Raw genomic sequence first — 15151 nt, forward strand, 5'->3', positions numbered from 1 at the left:
TTGCGGGAGAAATCCTCCTCCTTCCCCGAGCCCCTAGGCCGGCCTTTCACATGTGGGCCCGGCCCCTTTAGTCCCGCCCAGGACAGCTGTGCTGTAGGGTCGGGCCCAGGGCCATCTGTCCCTGTCCCCGGGGTCTGCAGGCAGCGCCGCCAGGCGGGCTCCCTGCCCTGTTCCTTATGTACCCTTGGGCCGGCTGGTGCTCCGGGATCACTTGAACTTTGCGGTAATTCCTGGTCATAGATTCTTTCACCTTGTTCTTCTCCACAGCTGTTTTCACTCTCCTTGCCCTTTATCCTTCCAGAAATATATTGTAGATCCAATGTAGGTTAAAAAAATAAAATAAAAAGTTGGAATTTTTATGGAGATTGTCCTGAATCTCTGTCTCGGTTTGGTGGGAATTGGCCCTTGTCTGCCCGCCCGTGAGTGAGCCGGGCATCTGGCTCTTATGTAGGCCACTCGTGTGCTGCCTTTTACTGAAGTTCTTCTGTACCTTTGTTAGATTTGTCACTTTTATTATTTTTATAAATAACAAATTAAAAATTCTTATTTTCTGAACGTTCATGGGTATCTAGACGTGGAATTCTTTATATTCATTTTGTTTCCAGGAACCTTGCTGAACTGTATTAGTGATTGTTATAATTTATCCATAGATTCTTTTGGGTTTTCCTAAAGAAATGTATCTTCTGCAAATAATGGCCATTTCTTCCCTCCTTTGAGTTCAAACGTCTTTTCTTTCTTTTTCTTGTCTCTACTCTGGCTATGACCCCAGCACAATGTACCAGTGATGGGAGTGGGCCTCCACCCTTTCCCTGTGACAAGTGATGCTTTTGGAACATTCTTCTCAGAAACCCTCTATATTAAGCTAAGAAAGTACCATCCAATCAGTAATCTGTTAAACTTTGAATTCATGCTGGATTTATTAAATACTTTTTGTAGCTGTTGAGGTGATCATATGATCCCATGTGTGGAGTCTGTTAATGTGCAAAATTCTGCTTGTTGATTTTCTAATGTTAAACTAACCTTGCATCCTTGAGGCACACTCGTCTTAGTCCTGGTCTGTTAGTCGGGATACACGGCAGGACTCCCATTTGTTTATAATGTGTGTGTGACCTTTGAACCCTCAGGCATGAGTGCAAATGGCCTCTGGGATCTCATCCGGTCAGGTTTTGTTTTTAGGAGGGCCCCAGCCCTGTCACCGGGTTGAGGAGTGTCCTCTCATCCCTGTTCTGTGGACCAGTTCCTGCAGGGTTGGGTAGTACACTGAATATTGGTAGAACTTCCAGGAAAACCCTGGGCTGGAACTTGCTTTATTTTTTAACTACTGGTTCACATGCCTTTATGGCCATAGGAGTATTTGTCCAGGTTTTGTTTTTTTCTTGACAGTTTTTCTGGAATTTGTCAGTTTCATCTGTGTTTTCAAGTTCATTCGTGTCAAGTTTCTTCTTGATGTTGTATCGGTAGCGTTTGGTTGTTCAGCAGGGTCACCAGCTACGGCCCGTTTGTCCTTCCTCGTGTTCTGTGCTGGCCTCTTCGTCTCCCAGTCCGTCTTGTTGGACAAATTGATTCATTTCTTCAGAGAACCAACTCTTGGCTCTCCTGGGTTTGCCCCTCTTTTGGTATTTCTTTCCTTTCTGTTTTTACCTTCTGTTTCCTTCCCTCTGCTGGGTTTGGGCCATTCTGCTGTCCCCGCGTGTCGAGCAGGAGCCTCTCTGCCGACAGAAGCCTGCAGGCTGCGACCTGTCTCCCGGCGCGGGAGCTGCTCCTGACGCGTGGCTCAGTACTGGCGCCCAGTTCTCACCGTTACCTCATTTCCGTGATTTCTTGTTTGACCCGTGGAGAATTTAGTAGCGTGTTTCTTCATTTCCAGGCCTTTGGGGGGTTTTCTGGGGCCCCTGCCTGGTTGTTTGGCTTTGCTCCCACACCTGTGGGCTTCGTCTGGACGAAGACGTCCTGCCTTTGAAATTGGAGGCTCCGTTTGTGTCCAGTGTGTTTCTGAGTCGCTTTTTGTCCATCATTTTCCTTTCTTGACGGCCTGTGGATGGTTTGGGAACATTCTGTACCTTCGACCCTCGACGTGTGGCTGTCCCAGAGAGGGGGCCAGCTCAGACCAGCACCATCCAGTAGGCCAGATGTGAGCCACACATGAGATTCTGAGTTTCCTTGTGGCCACCTTAGAAGAGTAAACGCAGAGCAGGTGAAATGAATTGTATTAACCCGACCCGTCACACCTTTCACCGCACAGTCACGGAGGAGACATCGGTGTGGCCTTTTACGTTCGTCCTTGTCTGCCGAGCCCGCAGCACCGCCGTGGCTCGGAGCCTCCGCGTGGCTCGTGGTCTACACATGGGACAGCATGGGCCCGGCCGGCCGCCCCCCGATATGCACTCGGCATCCGGGTCATCTCTTGTCCGGTGCCAGGCTCTCTCCACCCACCACTCCCCTGCAGAAGGGCCCGCCGCCCGCCCTTGCCCTGGTACACCAGTGCCCTGTACTCTCCTGGTCTTAGAGTGGAACCCACGGCGGCGGGGCCCCTGCGTTTCAGGACCCCGTGTCCTGAAAGCAAGCGAGCACACATCAGCCTTCTCTCGGGGGCAGGGGGGGCTAGCTGGGAGGGGGGTGCAAGTGTACGTTTGGGGGTCCTGCTGCCCAGATGGCCCCACCAGCTCCGGCCCCCTGGCATGAGCGTGAGGGGCTTCCAGTCCATTGGTGGCAGCCGAGGGGCAGGTGTGGGGCCTGAATGGGGCCAGTGCCCAGATTGTGCTCAGAGAACGGGCACGCACTCCGCGGGGTCCTCAGCCAGGCTCTTTGTCCTGGGTGCTGGGAGCAGGGCCCAGGTCCAGGGCTCCGGGGACGGGCTTCCAAGAGGCAGGTTTCAGAGCTGTTGCCACATATTTCCAAGTGGTTCAGCCAGCACACAGCCTCCCGGACTGGGTGTGAGCACTGTGGCCTGGCTGCTTGAAACTCAGCTCTGGGCGGATTGGCGGGGCCCCTGCAGTGGGTCCTGTCAGGACAGTGTCTCTCCCGGTGGCTGGTCCAACACGAGGGACACTTGCTACATTCCACACACACACACACACACACACATCCCCATTGTGCCCCCTAAGACTGGCCATGGGCAGGGGCTTCCTGGCTCCCTGTGGGCCTGGTGGGCGGAGCTGAGGCCCCGTGCTGCACGGAGCACCTGCTGGATGGCGCGTCCCAAGCCGGGTATAATTAGCCGCCGTGACAGGTGGGGTGGATCGGGTGTGCGGCTGGCCTCGGCCGACCTGGGCACCCCTGGGCTTGGAGCCTAAACCCCGTGCATAAGGTCCTCCACGCATTGAGCCTCCCCCCACGTCTCCATCTTCAGCCAGGATGGGGTGCTGCGGTCCAGAGAGGGGATTAGTGGCCTGAGAATTCCTACACCAGTCTAGGAGACCCCTGGGCCAGCCCGGTCCCTGCCGTCAGTCCAGCCCAGGGCCCTTCTGATCACCCAGGGGGCACGGGTGGGTGGGGGCGCAGGCTGCTCTGGCCTGGGGGTTTCAGCCTTCCAACAGGAAGTCTCTGGCCCTGGGGGACTGAGCAGGCAGGGCCGCCCCGCCTGGTGCAGAGGCCTTGACCTGCTCACCCGGCTGCCCTCTTCCCCCCCGCAGTGCAAGAAGAAGCACACGCTGCTGTGCCCCGACTTCTCTCGCAGGGGCGTCTGCCCCCGGGGCGCCCAGTGCCAGCTGCTCCACCGCAACCAGAAGCGCCCTGGCCGGCGGGCGGCCTCAGCCCCGGCCCCGGAGCCCAGCAGCGCGTCACCCAAGAGCAAGGCCGCCTCCAGCCACGGACCCAGGTGACGGGGCCAGTGGGTGCTGTGTGTGTAAGCTTGGGACAGTGGGGGGGGGGGGGGGGGGGCGGGGAGGGGGGTTCCGGAAGCAGTCCCTCCCCACGCTGGGAGACCATCCTCACGGGGAGACCCTACACCCCATCCCAGCTCTTAGAGCTTCAGACCCAAAAAAAACCTCTGTTCAAAGTTGAGGATCCAGTGACCTCCAGAGGTGCCCCACCCTACACCTCCAGGCTGGACAGAGCCAAGGGCATCCCTGGCCCGGACCAGCCTATGTGGGAATGCCCAGTCCCTGTCCCATGGAGGAAGGTGGCGGCTTCTCAGCTACCCACTCCCACTCCCCAGGAAAGGGAAGGTTCTGGGTGATACTCGTGGCTGGGGCCCCACGTGCTCACCTGTCCCGTGAGTGGACTGTGGCAGGTGAGGGCAGGGTCAGTGGGAACCGGGGCTCACCGGCCAGGCTCACCCCAGCTGCCTCAGGCCAGAGGCCCCTTGTCGTCACCGGCCGGTCCTCTGGGGCCGAGGGCTGGCCTCAGACCTGGATGGCGATGCCCGGTGGCTGCTGGGACGGGTGCCGCATAGCTGGTCGGCTAGTGCCCTCCGGACTCCAGCCCTGCCGGGCGGCCACCCACCCTCACACTTCTGCTCCCCTTCCTTTCCCACAGGAAGTCCTCGGCTGCCCAGCGCCCCACCAGACAGACGCCCAGCTCCCCCATCTCCGTGGCTGCTGGCTCAGCCTCCCCTCCCTCCTCCCCAAGGGTGTTAGCTGCAGCCTCGGGCTCTCCCCTGTCAGCAAAGCCTCCCTCCTCCCCCTCCCCTTCCTCCACCCCCTCCTCTTCCTCCCCCCTCTCCCCCTCCTCCCCCACCCCTCCCTCCCCCTCCCTGTCCTTGGACCAAGAGGAGCTGTCTCTCCGGGAGGAGGCTGCCTCTGCGGCGACGAGCTCCAGCAGCCTCTCCAAGCTGCCTTCCTTCATCTCCCTGCAGTCCTCACCGAGCCCAGGAGGCCAGCCCAGGGCCCGGACCCCCAGGAGCCCCCCATCTAAGGACTCAGGTAGGCAGCTTGGCCCCTTGAAGCCCGGCGTGGCACAGCCGGGGGCTCTTTTTCAGTGCTGCCCACAGCCCCACCGGGTCAGGACTCCCAGGTGGGGCCCGGATGGTTCGTGAGCGCCCCGCATGGGCTGGGCGCTGATGGTGCCGTGTCTGCCCCCCCCGCCCCCCCCCCCCCGCTGGCAGGGGTGCGCCTCGGGCCCACGGGGACAGAGCTGGCCAAGGTGTGAGCGCAGTGGCGGCCGCCCGCACAGGCCACCCCAGCCGAGGGCTGATTTAATTAGAAAGCGCCCATTTCTGTTAATTTGTTCTGGAAGATCACCGCACACTCCTGGAGAGAACAGATGTTCCCTCTCCCCCGATGAACGTTTGGGGCTTGGTAAATGGCTCCACTCAGCCTTGTTTAGGAGAGAAAAGAGGATTTTATGGCTGCAAACGACCCTTTCTGTAAACATTTTACAGCTCTCCGCGCGTTTGAGTGACGATAAACCCCACGCAGCTCGGCGGGCTGCAAATTTGCGACCATACGGCCATCATTTTATTGTCATATTTCACGGTCGTAACGTTAATGGAAGATGCTTGCCGCAGCCTTCCCTAACGGCCCCGCTGAGCACGCTCAAACGCCTGCCTCCGAGGGGCCGGGACCCGCGGTGCCTGTGTACAGCCCCCCGCCTCGGGGCCGCAGAGCCTCTGCCAGGCCCTCCACCTGCCCGCCTGGGACCAGGGCACCAGCACCTTCCGTCCGGGTGGGCCTCCCTGGGGTGGGGACGGGGCGGATGGGGGCCCTGAGGCAGCCAAGCCCAGTGCCAGTGGAGGCTGGCCCGGGAGAGGCCGCAGAGACTCCCGCTGGCCTCGGAGGCCCCATCAGCCTTCATTTCCTGCCCGGGCCTCCCCCACCCTGGCCGGGGCCAGAGCTAGAGGGGCAGGCGGAGGCAGGCCCAGGCTGGCTGGCTGCACCTACTCAAGCAGTCACCCAGTAGGGGTGAGGCCTGTGGGCAGAGGCCAGTGCAGTGTGCAGGCCTGGAGCCCCGGCTGGGTGGGCCTGGCTTCTGGGCTCTGGCTCGGCCCAGCCGGTGACTGGAGTCCTCAGCCCTGAGTGGGGGCCCAGGAGGAGAGGCGGGCTCCCAGGGGCACATAGAGAGTGCCGTGCCTGTGGGCAGCCACATGGAGGCGCCCGTGGGCGGGGGGGGGGGGGGGCCAGCCTGAGCGGGGCCTGGAGCCCTCATAGCAGAGGGCGGGCACTGACTCCCAGGGAGCGCGGGGCACACAGGGTAGGGACCCCCGCGGACGTGACCTGACCGTCTGCCCCCAGGCCCCTGCCCACCAGACCGCGGCCTCTCCCTCCCTGGCCCTCCTGCCCCCAGGCCCTGTCACCGCACCGGGGACCCAGGTCCCTTCCCCCCCCCCCCCCCCCCCCCCCCCCGCTCAGCCGACCGCTCACACGTGTGACTTTTGAGGTTGAAGGCACAGCTCAGCCCCCACGTGTGCGTCTGGCAGCCGTGTTGCAGGTGGGAGGGGAGCCGTGGGTCTCCGAGTCTGGCGCAGGCGGCGTGCACCTGGTATTTATAGCTCAGCCGGCAGATCGCTGTGGCTCCTGCCTGGGACCCGGCCTGCGCGCCGCGAGGCTGCCGGACCCCAGGGTGGGCGGGGCCGGACGGCAGCCTGATCGGAGCCGCTTGCCCTCCCCTCGTTCGCAGCCCCGCTGTGCAGGCCGGGGCTTGACGGAGTCGCCCCCCTCCTGACCCAGAAGCTTTGGTGGGAGGGGCATTCCTCCCCGGCTGCGGGGCGGGGTGGGGGGGGGGGTGTCCTGGCACCTGACCTTTGCCCTTCTCGGAACAGGGAAAACTCTGCACATCAAACCCCGTCTGTGAGGGCCCAGGGGGCCAGCCCGCGCCTACCTCAGCCCCTCGTTCCTGGAGAGGAAGGAGGCTCCGCCTGCCACCGCCCCAGAGGAGGGGCCACCTGCCACCGAGCCCCACCCTGGGGCCCCGGGGTCGCCGCTCTGCCTGCCTGACTCCCGGCCTTCTGTGACCAGTGCGTGCCCAGGGGCTCACCTTCTCCCCTGGGCGGGGCCCTGCCCTACCACCCCTCCGCACACTCCCCTTCCCACCCCTGGGCCCTCAGCCTCGCACCCGGGTTGGACCCCGACCCCCAGCCCAGAGGGGTGCCGGGCAGGGCTCGCCGCCGCCGCTGGGCCTGTGCCTGCTGTGGGTGCGGCAGCCCCCGCGCAGCACACGCCCTAGCCCTCCCCCCGGGACTCCCCGGTGGGTGTTTTGTGTTCAGCAATAAAGGTCCTGTCCTGTGTCTGCTTGCCTGTTTTGGCTGCTGTCACGTGTCACGCCGCCACCCGGCCTTGCCTCGCACCAGCGCAGATGGACGGCATTGGGCCCCGGGGGCCGGATTTTGAGGGGCCGGCCACAGACTCCTGGCAGCTACGGGGCCTGTGGGCAGGAATGCCTGCCCTCCTCCCCGCCTCCCTGAAACGGCTCCCTGAGGTGGCTCAGAGGGTCGGGGACAGCCTCTCCCCTGCGGCCAAGCCAGCGTGATTTGTGGTGAGGAGAGGCCCTGGAGGGAGCCCTGGGGACGTGTTGGATGCAACAGGCTGGGGCCAGGGTCCCCCAAGCCCAGATCCCCCCCCCCCGGCCCCTCCCCTGGGTGTCTCAGGACAGTGGCTGGGCCGAGGCAGGGGCTGGAGGGCAGGCTGGGGCGGCCTGAGCCATGAAGCAGCTTGTCCAGGCTCACCCCTCCCATGCCACAAGTGTCTGTGCTTCTGGAGGGAGTCGGGACCTCCTGGCGGGGGGTCGTAGCCTCAGTTCAAGGGCCTGGGATGGAGTCTGGTCTGACAAGGATCGAGGGGCACAGAGCCATTCAGGGTGTTTCCCCGGCCGCTCCGGGGCTGGCCGCCACGCTCCTCCCTCAGTCGCTGCTGCCCCGGTGGCCTCGGCCTGGAGCGCCCACGAGGTGGCGGTGAGGATCGGAGTGGGGGGCTCCTGCTCTCCGCCAGTCCCCGTCTGTGAGCTGTGCCAGCCCCAGAGGTGAGGAGGACCAGGGCTGTTCAGGGCAAGGCACCTGGTCAGTCGGACAGAACAAGAGTTTGACGTCCTTGGGACCCCACGCAGCTGTCCCTGGGGCTCCTGGGCCCTGCTGCAGCCGATGCAGCAGGGCGTGGATTCTGGGGTTACACCTGGCCAGAAAGAAAGCGACTCCCCATCAGTAAACGGCGGAGTCCCCACTGCGGGCCGGCTCTCCGCCCCAGCCACCCCTCGGGGTGCATCCGTGTCAGCCTCGGCCCGGGCCCTCGCAGGAGCAGGGCGGATGACGCAGTGGGGGCCACAGTCCGGGCTCGGTACCGACAGTGGGGAGACCGCAGAACCGGGGGCGCCAGCCTGGGACCGTGGCAGTCCCGGGGGCTCTCGGCCGGCACGGCCCAAGCACAGCACAGCCACGGGGGCTTCCTGCCCCCTCCCCCTCGGGGCTCCCTCTTGGCACCCACCACGACCTCCCCACAAAGGTTGAACTTTTGGTGAGGGGAGGGGCCTGGGGAGTAATCCTGCCTCCTTTCCCAGACAGATGGACAGACGGATGGACACAGGGTTGTTGGTCCAGCCCGATCCGAGCGGTGGCCGCCTCAGACCCTCGCCTCCTCCCTGCACTTCCCTTCTCAGTAAACAAGGGCGACACGGGCCCCCCAAGGCTGTAGAGCAGGTAGCTGTGTGTGCTGCAGGGGGGCTCCCCCAGCCCACCGGGCGGCCCCACACTCACCCCAGCACTGCCTGCTGGTAAAGCCAGTGTGACAGTGGCTCCCACCCAGGCCCCACTGCCCCACCGTGCAGCTGGTCTGACGAGGGCCAGTGTGGAAGGCTCCGGAAGGGCTGGGGACTCCAGGAAGCAGGAGGCCGGGCCAGCGGCTGCCCTCTTCTGGGCGGAGCCCACCTCCCGCACACTCCCTGTGACCCATGTGGGGGCCTGGTCAGCCTCAGCCTCTGCCTGGTCAGAGTCCCTGCTCCTGCGCCGGGCGAGGGGGCAGTTCCTTGGACCTGAGTGCCCGCTGGTCACTGCCCGCACCAAGCCAGACAAAGTAAGATGCCAGCTGAGGGCACAGCACGGACTCCTGCACACTTGGGAAGGGCCGCCCCTCTCCTAGACCCTTACCGTCCTTGCCCCGGGCCCACGCCCTCCCAGGGACTGCCCTGGTGCCGGCCCTGTGCCCCTCACTCTGGCTGTCCTGCCGCTTGCTGGTGGCCGGGGCAGAGATGGCTGTCGGGGGGAGCCCTGGAGCCATCTGTGGCCAGCGGTGGCACGGGCCGGTGGGCCAGCTCAGACCGTGGAGCAGGGCGGGGAGGAGACACTTCACTGACCCTCTGAGCTGGAGGTGTCGGGCTGGGCCCCAGAGAGGTGGGCTTTGGAGGTCAGAGCCGTGGGCCACATCTAAGCTCTAAGCTGGCGGGGGTGGGGGGGTCTCTGGGCATCTGTCTGGGGTTTCAGTGTCAGGGTGTAGTGGGGTAGGTGCCTGAAGTGGGAGCACCGCCGAAGAGGCGTGGACTGGGGCAGGGTGGGCCTGGCCTCACCTGAGAAGTGGCGGAGCGCCCCTGGTTGGATGGGCATCCCAGCCTGGAGCCCCGCCCCACGGAGGCATCTGCCACCCTGCTGAGCGTGCCCCCCCCACCCCCGCCCAGTGTGCCTGGCACACAGCAGGCTCCTCGTTTAAAGTACAAATGAGCCCCCTAAGTGGACAGGGCATGACCCTGGACCCTGCTGTCACTGAGCCCTGGAAGAAACGGGAGTGGATGAGACCCTGTCCCGGGCTGAGCGGCGGGGGCAGGACAGAAATGACCCATCCAGCTGACATTCTCCGTGGGATCAGACGTCAAGGACCGAGTGGCTCCACGTGGCACAGGACAGGCAAGGGTGGAAGGGTGGCTTCCTGCCGGTAGATGAGGTGCGTGGGGCAGGGCGTCAGGCGGGCCCGCCGAGGCTGCCTCGCCCCCCTCCCCCCACACCACCACCGCAGCCGGGCTCCCTGCTGACCTCAAACCTGCTCCCGCCTGGCCCGGCCCCTCCCCCTGAGGGGCGGACGGGGACATGCTTCCCACCCCAGAACCCAGCTGACTTGTCCCCTGATGCTGTAAGTCTCCCGGGGCTCTCCTCCTTTGGCCGAGTGGGAGCAGCTTTGGGGTCGGGGGAGCCGAGGGCGTCCGCCAGCCCCCTGGGCAGCAAGAAGCCGGGGCCTCCGTTCCCCAGACTCCAGGAAACGGCCCTGCTGACCACCCACCGAGCTGCAGGGGTCCGTCCACGGAGGGAGGGACTGCACGTGACCCCACCTGGGCTCTGCGGGACCCGAGCACAGACACAGAAGACACGTGGGCTGAGGGGCTAGACGTGGAGTGACTGTTCCTAACAGCAGGAAACACTGACACGCTGTAATTCCCTAGCGTGTTACCGCGTGGCTAGTTTTCTGCTCGCTGCCTGCGAGGACACTGTGACGGTAGTGTTCTCTACACGGTCTGCCGGACGGTCGTGGCGTCTGTCCCTCCCCTCGGACGTGGACAGGCCGCCGCCAAGCCTCCACCAACCGTGCAGTGAGGGACTCACAAAATCGCCCGGCACATCCCCCCGGCTCTCTCGGGCCCTCGGGGAACCAGCCTCCTCCCTTCGAGGAAGCCCAACCAGCCCACTGGGCGACCGTGTGGCGACCCCGCGGGAGCCGAGCCAGCCGAGGCCGCCCCGCCCTGCCAGGCGTGAGCCCAAAGATGCTGCCGGTGGCTCCGGCCAGCAGCTGTCCCCTCACCCCCTGCTTTCGTGTCCTCCCAGCCGCCGGGGTCAGAGACCAGCCCTCTCACGCCTGGGACAAACCCAGGCAACACGGCCCACGAATGTGGTGAAAACCTGCCTTGTGTCGTCACCCTCCAGCGGGCTTGTTTTCAACCAGAGATCTCTGGGCCGCCTTCCCGATGGAAGATGCCCCCGGGGCCATACAGCAGGTACTCAAGGAGCTGTAGAGCCTGATGCGGGGCTCGATCCCACAAACCGCGAGATCGTGACCTAAGCTGAAGTGAAAAGTCACTTAACTGACTGAGCCACCCGGGCGCCCCTGGGGTGCATTTAACGATGAGCCGCGCGGTGGTCCCCACGGAAGTCCATTGCTTCAAGCACTGATTGTCTGGTGGGTGTGAGGCCCTGAGAGGGCACGGAGGTGTCGGACGGGCAGAGAAAGAGGCTTTTCGGGAACCACATGGAACCGGTGTCTCCTCTCCCGGCTGCAGACGGGCCGTTGAAGGGGCCGAGAGGACAGCACGCCCGTCGGCTTTCTCTGTGACAGGTGGGAGGGCGGGCCCGGGTCCTCAGGGACTCGGCCCCCAGCCCCGGCTGTGAGTGCCCTCCCGGTCCTGAGGGGGCAGCAGCAAGCTTGGAGGCTGCTTGCTACCTGAGCAGCAAAGGCCAGCACCTTCCCCGGGCTGAGGAGCCCATCACGCCCATTCTGCGCGGCACCTGCAGGCGTGAGCCCTTCAAAGCCTGTGTGCAGGGACACTGGGTCACTTCCCCACCCAGCCTGACTGTGACTAACCAGCGGGAAGAGGGCCCTGCTGAGGCCACACAGAGGTCAGGGAGCAGCCCGAGAAGGTGGTAAGAGCCCCAGGAGCGGGCAAGAGCTGAGGGCAAGCCTGCTGGCCCAAAGGACTTCTAGAAAGCTCGTCTGACCCCAAGGCCAAATCCAGGGCTGGAGAGCTTGCCCAGTGCCTAAGCCAGTCAGGGACATAGGTGCCCTGCTTGGCCCCAGGAGCCTCTCCCCCGGGGCAGTGAGCGAATGAGTGGGGGCAGGCGTGACCGAGAGCCGCACGCCTCGTGAAGGGGTCTGGTCTGTGTTCAAGGGCCCAGCATCCTTGAATATCACATTTGGGGGCTGGATGTGGGGAAAACTGTCCCCGCTTAGCTGGACTTGGTGATGGCTGAGTGTGGGCCCCCCTCTGAACACCGGGGGGCTTTAAAGGGAGGCCCAAACCCTGCGATGCCTCTGGCAACCCGTGTAACCCGGAGCCCAAGCTCCCAGCCACCGGCTGAACCATCCCTGCAGCGCTGGGAGGACCCTCACGGTCCGCCTGGCCCTGCCTGCCCAGCAGAGCCCAGCGAGCCCTCCCTGGAGGACGATGGGAGCAAGAGGAAGGGGTGAGCGGTGTCCTTCCGGCACGGTGGGGATGGGCCACCCCATGACATCTTAGGAAGCGGGGTTTCACTCTCAATTGTACGAATTTTTGTTACTATCAACTCATACACATTTATGCCTGCAACAACCGAAAAAGCAAGCTGCCCGGGGGACTTCCTGCCCAGGTCCTTCCAGAATTTTCTTTCTACGCACAGACGTTAATATTTAAGATTGAATTTGTTCATTGTAAAAGTCCTATAACAGCAGTATAGCAGTTGGGGGGCGGAGGGGACAGAGCGCTCTCGGTCACGTCGCAGCACGGTGCGTGTGCCAAGGACCGCTCTCTGCTTTGGGGGCGCGCACAGCCCCACAGCCTGGGGCAGCCGGACGCACCTGCGCCGCGGGCCCGGGTCCTCGGCCCGGCGCCCCGCCCCCGCCGGCACGCGCTCTTCTTCCCCACCTGCGCCGCGCACCCTCCGAGCCGGGTGTCCCGCGATGGAGCCGCCGAACGGAGATGCCAGCAACTTTGTTGACTAAATTCCTGAACCCGCCCGAACCGCGGGGCTAAAAATAGCCGGCACTCCCCTCGCCGCGCCCGACCCGGCCGCGCAGTGGCACCGGTGTCGGCAGGCCAGAAGGTCCAGGCGCCGCCACGCTATCGGGGCTGCGGGGTCACGGCCCGCGGGGCGGCGGGGAGACCGAGGCACCGAGGGGCCTCGTCTGCTCCCCGAGACTCTCCGGCCTCCCCGTCGCGGGTGCGAGGCCCTGGAGGCCGCAGGCCGGGCCCCGCGCCGCCCGCGCTCCGCGTTCTCCGCACCCCTCTGCCCCGCGCCCTCTGCGCGTGCAGTGCCCCCCGGTGGCCACCAGAGGGCCCTGCCCCCTCCTCTCGCCGGCGGCCAGTCAGCACCCCTTCCCACAGCTGTTCCCCGCAGGAGATTGACAGCTGGGCTCCGGGTTGCCATGGGGACAGGCAAATGAGGGCGGCGGGTCCGGGGCTCCGATTGGCCTGGGGGCTCGCGCCCCGCCCAGAGAGGCGGGACCGAATGCCCTGCTCTATAAAGGGGAGCGCGCGGCGCGGCGCTCAGCCGTGGAGGCGGGGCCGGTTGTACGCGGGCGGAGCGCGGGGAGCCCGAGCAGCCCGAGGCGGCGGCCGCACCGCCACCCTCCCGGCCGCCCGCCCGGCCGCCGACGCGGGCACGAAGAGCGCGGCCGGCCGGCGCCACCCCGCCCCGGGGTGCGGCCGGGGCCGCCCGAGAACCCTGCCCGGCGGCGTCCCCAGCGGCCGCCCCTAAGTTGGCCGCGCGAAACTTTTCCCCCGCGCGCCTGGGCGCCACCCCCGCCGAGACCCGCCGCCCGTGGGAGTGAAGGGGGGGGAGAGGCCCTCGGCTCCCTCCCCCCCCGCCGCCCGGCCTCCCGTCGGGGCGCAGCCGGGCGCGGCGGCGGCGGCGGCGGCGGGGCCGGGGCCCCGGGCGATGGCCGCGGAGCTGGCGATGGGCGCCGAGCTGCCCAGCAGCCCGCTGGCCATCGAATACGTCAACGACTTCGACCTGATGAAGTTCGAGGTGAAGAAGGAGCCGCCCGAGGCCGAGCGCTTCTGCCACCGCCTGCCGCCCGGCTCGCTGTCCTCGACGCCGCTCAGCACGCCCTGCTCCTCCGTGCCCTCCTCGCCCAGCTTCTGCGCGCCCAGCCCGGGCACCGGCGGCGGCGGCGGCGGCGCGGGGGGCGGCGGCGGCGCGGCGCAGGCCGGGACCGCCCCGGGGCCGACGAGCGGGGGCCCGGGCGCCGTCGGGGGCGCCTCGGGGAAGCCGGCGCTGGAGGATCTGTACTGGATGAGCGGCTACCAGCACCACCTCAACCCCGAGGCGCTCAACCTGACGCCCGAGGACGCGGTGGAGGCGCTCATCGGCAGCGGCCACCACGCCGGGCACCACGGCGCGCACCACCCGGCGGCCGCCGCGGCCTACGAGGCTTTCCGGGGCCAGGGCTTCGCGGGCGGCGGCGGCGGCGGCGCGGACGACATGGGCGCCGGCCACCACCACCACGGCGCGCATCACGCCGCGCACCACCACCACGCCGCGCACCACCACCACCACCACCACCACCACCACGCCGGCGCGGGCCACCACTCCGGCGCGGGCCACGGCGGCGGCGGCGGCGGCGGCGCGGGCCACCACGTGCGCCTGGAGGAGCGCTTCTCCGACGACCAGCTGGTGTCCATGTCGGTGCGCGAGCTGAACCGGCAGCTGCGCGGCTTCAGTAAGGAGGAGGTCATCCGGCTGAAGCAGAAGCGGCGCACGCTCAAAAACCGCGGCTACGCGCAGTCCTGCCGCTTCAAGCGGGTGCAGCAGCGGCACATTCTGGAGAGCGAGAAGTGCCAGCTCCAGAGCCAGGTGGAGCAGCTGAAGCTGGAGGTGGGGCGCCTGGCCAAGGAGCGGGACCTGTACAAGGAGAAATACGAGAAGCTGGCGGGCCGGGGTGGCCCCGGGGGCGCGGGCGGGGCCGGCTTCCCGCGGGAGTCCTCGCCGCCGCAGGCCGGGCCGGGCGCGGCCAAGGGCGCCCCCGACTTCTTCCTGTGAGCGCCGGGCCCGAGCCCGCGCCGCCGCCGCCGCCGGCCAGAGGCTCGGACTCCGCGCTCGGGCAGGCCCCGCGCGCCCCGCCGCTGCCGCGTCCGCAGGCGCCGGACCGGAGCCGCCCCCCCCCCCACCCCCTTCCCCCCCCCGTCTCGCCGCGCGGCGCCCCCTGCCTTCCCGGCTCGCCGTCCGGACGTGGCCGCGGCCGCTGTGCGCGCGGGGCGCGGGGCTTCCCAGGAAAGTTGAGCCGGATCGAACTTCCTTCCAGGCGTCCGCTTGTACATACGCCGAGCGCGGTTCCCCGCCGGACGCCGCCCCGCGCGACCCCCCCTCCCCCGCCTGTCTTTGCCGCCCCACCTTCTTGCCCTTTTTTACTACTCCTTTTTAAAGCGATCTTATTTTCGAAGTATCTCTATTTATTTTGCTCGGTGATTAGGAAAGAAAACCCCGGAGGAAGCCCCCTCGTTCCCGGCCGGGGTCCGCCCTCGGACGTCCGCGTGTCCCAGCATGTGTCGCTCGCTCGGAGGGGCCCGGTCCCTGCCTGCCCTCCTGCCCGCCTGCCCCCCACCCTGCCACCGGCGT

General features: G+C 66.0%; 2 protein-coding genes across 2 annotated transcripts in view; both read left to right on the forward strand.

Annotated features, from left to right (window-relative positions):
* Positions 1-7162, forward strand: part of ZC3H3 (zinc finger CCCH-type containing 3) — an 88464-nt gene extending 81302 nt beyond the window's left edge. The window contains exons 10-12 of the mRNA XM_030303909.1: positions 3633-3817; positions 4477-4862; positions 6698-7162. Of these exons, the coding sequence (XP_030159769.1) occupies positions 3633-3817; positions 4477-4862; positions 6698-6729 (603 nt within the window). The 3' untranslated portion in view covers positions 6730-7162. The remainder of the gene's footprint in view (positions 1-3632; positions 3818-4476; positions 4863-6697) is intronic.
* A 6309-nt stretch (positions 7163-13471) lies between these two features.
* MAFA (MAF bZIP transcription factor A) lies at positions 13472-14575 on the forward strand. Its single transcript, XM_030304175.1, has one exon. It carries the CDS (start codon positions 13472-13474, stop codon positions 14573-14575), a length of 1104 nt encoding a protein of 367 aa, XP_030160035.1.
* The last annotated feature ends 576 nt before the right edge of the window (positions 14576-15151 follow it).

Source organism: Lynx canadensis, chromosome F2 (assembly GCF_007474595.2).
Source record: "Lynx canadensis isolate LIC74 chromosome F2, mLynCan4.pri.v2, whole genome shotgun sequence".
NCBI lineage: Eukaryota > Metazoa > Chordata > Mammalia > Carnivora > Felidae > Lynx > Lynx canadensis.